Genomic DNA, 7,173 nt, shown 5'->3' on the forward strand with positions numbered 1-7,173 from the left:
AAGCTTTATGTCGTATTACCCGGGTGTTTTTCGTTTAACCGGCACCGACATACATATCGTCGTTTAAAGTACAAAACCGCGTATCAATAAAATGCAAAACCTCGTATGCGAGGTTGCCAAAATTTTATAGGGAAAAGTAAAACTTGTCTTATTTCAAAACGGTTCTCTCTTTTATCCCTAATTATCTCTTCTTCTTATGTCTAAGTATCGATATTTTAGTATGAATGGTTAAAGGCTTGATGCCAGGAGCTTCCGGTGAGCAAATATACCCTGCTATCCGGGTTATAAAAGCCCCGGGTGACACCAAATTAATCGGGTACCCGGGCACCCGGGCATCATCAGCCCTAAACCAAAGTGACCCTTTTTAACCGTCTGATAGTTATTAATTTCTCGTAGAATTCGATTGAATTTTATAATGTGGAGTTTTTTTGTTTTTATACCTACATATACATTTTCATATGAAATAAACTCGATCAACTTTACTACAGAAAATACCTTATCCAATTGGCGTGCCGCAAGTGATCGAGATATCATCTTCTACAGAGGCCCAGCTTAACGATTGCGATGTTACCGAACGTCTTCTACCAAACCCTGCCCCTACCAGCATCTCGAACGTGAATATAGCTTTAGCTAGTGGGCAGAGGACACCAAATCAAGAAGATGCGGTTTCTACCGGTGCCATTAGCGGACTTAGCGGTGGGATTTTTGCACTTGAACGTGGAAAACTCTCACCTTCGTCCACTAACAGCCAGGACCCAATGATAACAACATCTATGTCTATAAAGGAACTGTCGGAAGAAGATGAAGACGATATAATAGCACAGACATCAAATCCGTTAGAGCAGAATAAACATCGCAGTAATAAAGATTCAAATACAGCATTGGAAGATGCTCAAACTATTGGCAATAAATCATCGTTATCATTAGCAAGCGCAGTAGCAATGAGCGCAAATGGCTGCAATGGTGGTACGACGGAATCAAGTTGTAATACTAATGTCAACGATGTTAACACCAACAATAATGCTTCAAACAATTCAGCGGCTAATGCTTACAATTTGTCTATCGCTGAGGGACCCGAAAAAATTCGACGCAAGTTGTCGGTGCAAGGTAAGATTCAAAGGAGAAGTTTAAAGCACAAATCCAAAGCAACACCTTCACAGTGCAAATATTATTAGCTACCGTGTTCTGAATACTCGATACTTCAGATCTTGTGAATACTTATTAATTGAGATTAAGTTATATAAAAAATTCGACATGTCTTTTCTTAAGCTTTTATTTGGTCTAATGTATTTGACATTGTTTTGAGGATTTGTTATAGGCTGCGTTTCTTTATACATTCCAGATTATCCCAATTATGGTTACAAAAACAAATTCTAAACGTTCGGAATGAATAAAAAAATTCAGCCATAGTATTTTCGATTCCTCCAAAAAAATGTGGCCCTCCTATGCTGCAAAATACTTTCAATGTTACACTCAATTCTGTAAAAGTGTATGTTTTTGCCTACAAATCATTGTCTAACCCACGAATTTCATAATATTTTCGTTTTAAGCAAACGTCTGATTTTCAGGGCAACTATCTCCCCTGACAATTCTTCAAATGGCAGAGAATGTGCCTTTTTTGCCTTACTACATAGATTGTGACATTTTAAGAAACGAACACGGAATTTTTTCACTGGTTTGCCCTTATTTTAGAATCGAACACGAACAGAAGAAGCGTCAATTAAAAGACGCAATTTTTTGGTAAAAACGAAGACACCATTAGACTATCGGAATTTTGTTTTTGTTTGTTTTTAGGTCTTATTTCATTTGCGGACAGAAGACGTTCATCAGGCGCCTTTATGGATGGTCGCAAGCTGTCCATACACAGTGGAGAGAGCTTTCGCAGCCATGCTGGTAAGTATGATATGGGCTACATGTACATTCATTAAAGTAAACCACATCTACATATAAATTCATGGTACTTAGAGAGTAGAAAAATCATATCTGCTCGTCTACAATAACCGTAAGTCTGGAGACTAGTTTTAGTATATTGTATTGTAACATTTGCTTCTTTGTTTAAACTGCAAGTATGGATTGGGAAAGAAAAAATTGTTAGTTTTGCCATATTGTGGCTATTTAGTGTAACATGCGTAAAAGAATATCGCACCTTTGCTGCAAGATTAAGAGTGTTCGCTATGCAAAAAGTTGGTACCAACTGTTACCAAATCGTGTTCGATTGGCCAAAAACCTAGTAAAACTTGCAAGGAGAGAGCACAATTTTGACATTTCATTTGGAGGGGGGAGCAAGAGTTTGCAAGAAGGATTGCGGCACACGGTTGCATTTTTGTCAACATTATTTTGAATCAAAAAGTTCGTTAAATTTAAAAATTAACAATCTTGTTGCGATTTACTAATGAATGAAGTATGTAAATATTTGTTTATTCAATTAATTTAAATAATTCCAAACATTTCAAAGGTACTCGGCTGAAAAACCTATATTCGTAATCGGAACGCAGTCGACACCACTGTCGATATAGGAAATCCGACAGTGACTTCCACAAATAAATTGAGGCGTAGGTTGAAGAAAGCCAAAATAAGAAGAAATACATGTACGTATAGGTCGTGTTTTGTTTTCCACCTGAAATAATTGAAATGCAATCGTGGATGCCAGCTGGCAGTGAAGCCTGCAAATGTTTGCTAATTCCCGTTCTCGCAAAGCTTAGTAAGTTTCTCTCTTTGGGAGAGTAAAAGCATAAACAGACGGTAGCGTTGATCCGGATCAACTCGGCAATTAACTGCAGTTATTGTAGATTAAGTCCGAGTTAATCCGAATCAACGCTGTAAGCTTTAAGATACCTTATACTCTGAATTTTGTTACTGTCTAATTCTTACTGGCTTTTGCATAGCGAACTGAACCATTGTCATAATCAAAAAAAAAAAAATATTGTTTTTGCAGAAATTACGTGCCAGATATTGTGCTATTTTCTGTAAATATTTCATATCGGTTAACTATAGCTCATTAAAAGAAAATGTATCTTAACCATTGTAGCATATGTAAACTGTAAACCTGAAAGCAATTTTTATGGAGTTTTTCACTTCTTGGCTTATGCCACTCTTGCAGCAAAGGTACGAAATTTACGACTTATGGTACATTAATAATAAATCTAGCTTCCAGACTGAGACGCTAACCAAAAACAAGTGCATGGCATAACGTCCGCATGAGTTTTGTAATTTTGGTTTAAATAGCAAAAATTACCATATTTGTGAAAACATACCGTATACTCTATTTTAGGTCATGTTAATCGCAATCGTCCCTCCTCCAAGATGACAAAATATGTAGAGTGCTGGGGTGCGGATAAACCATTTGCCAATATTGCAGAATCGAAATTGGTTAAAAACATAGGACTAGCGGTAGGTGCGATCCAATAAAATTAGATGAAGCATCTACTTACGTAGTAGCTTCAGTTTACCAGACAAAAAGAAAACGGTCAATCGATATGCATGCTAACGCGTGAGTGCCGTTGTGTGTGTGCACAAAGCAAATGCATTGCCAGGCAAAATTTTCAACTTTCCAACGTAATTCACTTTAAACTGTAAAAACTTTACGAGTCTATTAAGGCGCCCGAAGATGCAATGGCAAACTTTCACTTTCCAACCAGGCGGTGCACCATTTGTATAAACTTTGCTTTTGTCACGCCAGCCGATGGACTAGGCATACTGATATAGATACTGCATACTACATCTGTACTTTAAAAAAATTGGTTTCTTTACAGTCGCTGTCCTTTTACTGTCCTTTGTTTCTTATTTAGATATTTAATTTTACCCCCCTGAGCGCTTGTGTGTTTTGTTTTGTAGAGCATTGCCATGATTGAATCTAATCTATTGCCACCGGAGCGTAAATGTTTCAATTTCAATTTCTTTGGACCCCCTACGGAGCTGAAACCGTTCACAATGTGGTACCGTAACACACCGCGCGAGGCCATGTATCGCGCCCAACCAGATACGCATTTCCGTTTCGATTTAATTTGCGCATTTGTGCTTTTTCTCTCAATCGCTCTAATTCAGCTAGTCGTTATTGAAAAGTGAGTTAAATTGCGGTGACAGTTAAGTGAATTTAAAAATTATATACATATGTACGTACGTATACCCTATTTTGACCCATACAGAAATATAGCTTTGATCGGTTCACTGGCAGCCAGCTTCATTTCACTTGCGCTATTTTTGTACCTAAGCAATATCCAGGTGCCCGAAATGAATGCTTCAACGACAGACCGCAATGGTCCCGGCCAAGTGGTGGCCAGTAGTCGATACCTTCGACTCGCTATTTTCATTATAGTAAATATACTAATATCTGCATGCGCCGTATTCAGCGTGGTAAGTATGCTCTTACTATTCATAATTAAACTGATTTTTATAATAACTAGAACCCGGAATTCTCCCTTGTAGATAAACTTTATGTCCGATATCAACATTGAATCGATAAAGCAAGAAAGTAACTTAACCGACTCACTATCATCTGCAATCAATGGCACATCTTTGCCAGACATCATTTATACTAATCTGCAAGTTCCATTATATACTTCAAATCAAGTAGAGAATGCGCCAATCTATTTATTTTGCTGTGCCATTAGTCTGGCAGCAGTCTCCGCTTTCCTACGTTCTGGCTTCATTCTCAAGCTGATCACCATGATTGCGGCTGTCATATGTCAAATAGTTGTGCTGGGTTTTAGTGATCTATATATATTATTTAATTTGCAACAAATTAGTGCGTAAGTAATAACATACATACATACATATGTATATTCATTAATTTCCACAAACTCGAATTGCCTACATTTCATCGTATGTTCTGTAGTTTGCCAATAGAGCTTAAAGGATTCCTCTTATTGCTACTGGTGGTCGCAGTGCTGCACACGCTTGACCGCCAGGGTGAATATGTCGCCCGCACAGATTTCTTGTGGAAGGCGAAATTAAAGGTGGAACAGGAAGAAGTGGAAACAATGCGTGGCATCAATAAGGTAATGTAAACAAGCAGGTTAATTCGGATAACACATTCCGAAAAATGTTTGCTTTGTGCAAAATTTCAGATTCTTCTAGAAAACATTTTACCCGCTCATGTGGCCACACACTTTCTTCACCAAGACCGCTCAACTGAGTTGTATCACGAGAGCTATTCCTGCGTAGCTGTGATGTTTGCTTCGATACCAAATTACAAGGAATTCTATGATGAGACTGATGTCAATAAACAAGGACTTGAATGTTTGCGGTTGCTAAATGAGATTATTTGCGATTTTGATAAGGTAATAATATTCGTCGCGCTATAGATGAAGCGGATTATTTCAATGAAGGGTGACATTTATATCTTAATTTTTTAGTTGCTTCTGAAACCCAAATTTAGTGGCATTGAAAAAATCAAAACTATTGCAAGCACCTATATGTGCGCGTCTGGTCTGCGACCAGGCAAGGAGGACGGCGCCATGGTAAGAACACTTACAAGCAGAGTACGAAAACAAGCCGAACGTATCACTTCACCCATTGCCACAAAAAGTACGAAATGTTTGAGAATTTGATAGAAACTTGTAGGTAGCCAGTCACAGAAATCTCTAGCCACTCAAATGATTTGTCAAATGATAGTGACTGTTCTTGCAGGGATTACCTTGTATGAGTGAAACTAAACGATACCGATACGTTTGCTATTGTTTGTTTTCGTTCTCCGCTTACAAACATACATACTTCTTTTTAAATTTATTTTCGAATACTTTGCCACTGGTCTAAAAACATTATTCACACAAAAATATATTGAATTTTAAGGCTTATTAACCACTAGCATTTTGCTCTTTCTATGCCACAAATGCAGCTGATGCGTAATTTTGCGGTAAGTTTACATTTACAGCTTGCTAAAATAACTTTCTATCACAATTTGTACTTAAAAGTCCTAGGCGCTTCTATATAATAGCCAAGACTTTACTTGCGAATTTCGGATAAAAGTTGTTAGCTTAGTGTTTTTCTAAAGCTTAACGTGTCAGCTGCTGAAAACACCTGATTTACAAACACACTTCATTTATTAAAATACATACATGCATAGATATATCAACATACATACGTGCATACATATATCAACATACATACATACATCAACATACAAACATATCACTCATTTACTTCAATAGTGTCATAACTCAAAAAAGCAAAACTCGAACTTTAAAGTTTTGAATTTACATATCGTCGTCTCAGAAAACGGATGTCGAATGTTACAAAGCACGGTTTTGAGAAAATTGACTTTGAAGTTTAAGGTCGAATTAATCCGAAACTGTACGGTAGATTTTTGTAACTTTTGAAGGAGACGTAGTTGGTGTTATTAGTTTTGATTTCCCATATTTTTACATTTAATATCTCTTAACGTTAATCAGAAAATTTACTTTTCATTCCGTATACATTTGTCGTAAGTAGCGTTTACTCACCACTTTGTTTTGTCCACAGAACATACGACAATAGTAAAGTATCTATTTCAACGACGATGGTATAATTTGATGAAAAAAACAGACATATTTATTAAATAATGATTACTTATTAGAAAAAACATAATCATGTATTTAATAAAAAAAATCTGTACATCTCTTATGCTGTAAATATGTTACGAACATACGTTTTCTTTATATAAAAACAAAAAACAATACTTAAATTCAGTCTTTTGTACATTTTTATCTCTTTCATTTCATTGGAGACTCAGTGCAAGCTAAAATTTAAAAATTTAAAATTTTAAAATTAGTTACTTAGTTTAATTTTCAATTTTAATTGTATCGTTATAGTAGAGGACCATCCAATTGTCGTAAGTTCAAAGTTTTGCGATACATACGACAAATGTTTTATGATTAAAAAAAGGTTACATTTGTATGGGAATTTGTCGTATGTGCCACATACGACAAACGTTTTATGATTAAAAAAAAAGGTACGTTTGTATGGGAATTTGTCGTATGTGACGCATTTTCAGCACATACAACAAAAGGCATACCCAATCATTAATATTATGTAACATACGACAAAATGCGCACGAAATATCTCAAAAACTAATGGAGATATAAAAAAATGGATTGCAGAAATCGAAAGAGCATGTCCAACTTAGTAAATTTGCATCAAAATCCCAAAATCGTGATTTTGCACATTCGTCATCCGTTTTCTGAGGCGACGATATGT

At 36.3% G+C, this 7,173-nt stretch overlaps 1 protein-coding gene across 8 annotated transcripts in view; it reads left to right on the forward strand.

Moving 5' to 3' along the window:
- Positions 1-7,173, forward strand: part of LOC118739687 (adenylate cyclase type 2) — a 61,685-nt gene that overhangs the window by 45,376 nt on the left and 9,136 nt on the right. For 4 of the 8 annotated variants that reach the window (XM_036471170.1, XM_036471164.1, XM_036471168.1 and 1 more), the window contains 10 exons: positions 489-1,107; positions 1,795-1,893; positions 3,272-3,390; positions 3,835-4,061; positions 4,146-4,353; positions 4,426-4,748; positions 4,835-4,997; positions 5,067-5,279; positions 5,355-5,459; positions 5,837-5,854. In XM_036471170.1, the coding sequence (XP_036327063.1) occupies positions 489-1,107; positions 1,795-1,893; positions 3,272-3,390; positions 3,835-4,061; positions 4,146-4,353; positions 4,426-4,748; positions 4,835-4,997; positions 5,067-5,279; positions 5,355-5,459; positions 5,837-5,854 (2,094 nt within the window). The remainder of the gene's footprint in view (positions 1-488; positions 1,108-1,794; positions 1,894-3,271; positions 3,391-3,834; positions 4,062-4,145; positions 4,354-4,425; positions 4,749-4,834; positions 4,998-5,066; positions 5,280-5,354; positions 5,460-5,836; positions 5,855-7,173) is intronic. The other 4 variants (XM_036471169.1, XM_036471165.1, XM_036471167.1 and 1 more) reach the window with 3 other exon arrangements.

Source organism: Rhagoletis pomonella, unplaced genomic scaffold, assembly GCF_013731165.1.
Source record: "Rhagoletis pomonella isolate Grant_MI unplaced genomic scaffold, Rhpom_1.0 Rhpom_scaffold_00005, whole genome shotgun sequence".
Lineage (NCBI taxonomy): Eukaryota > Metazoa > Arthropoda > Insecta > Diptera > Tephritidae > Rhagoletis > Rhagoletis pomonella.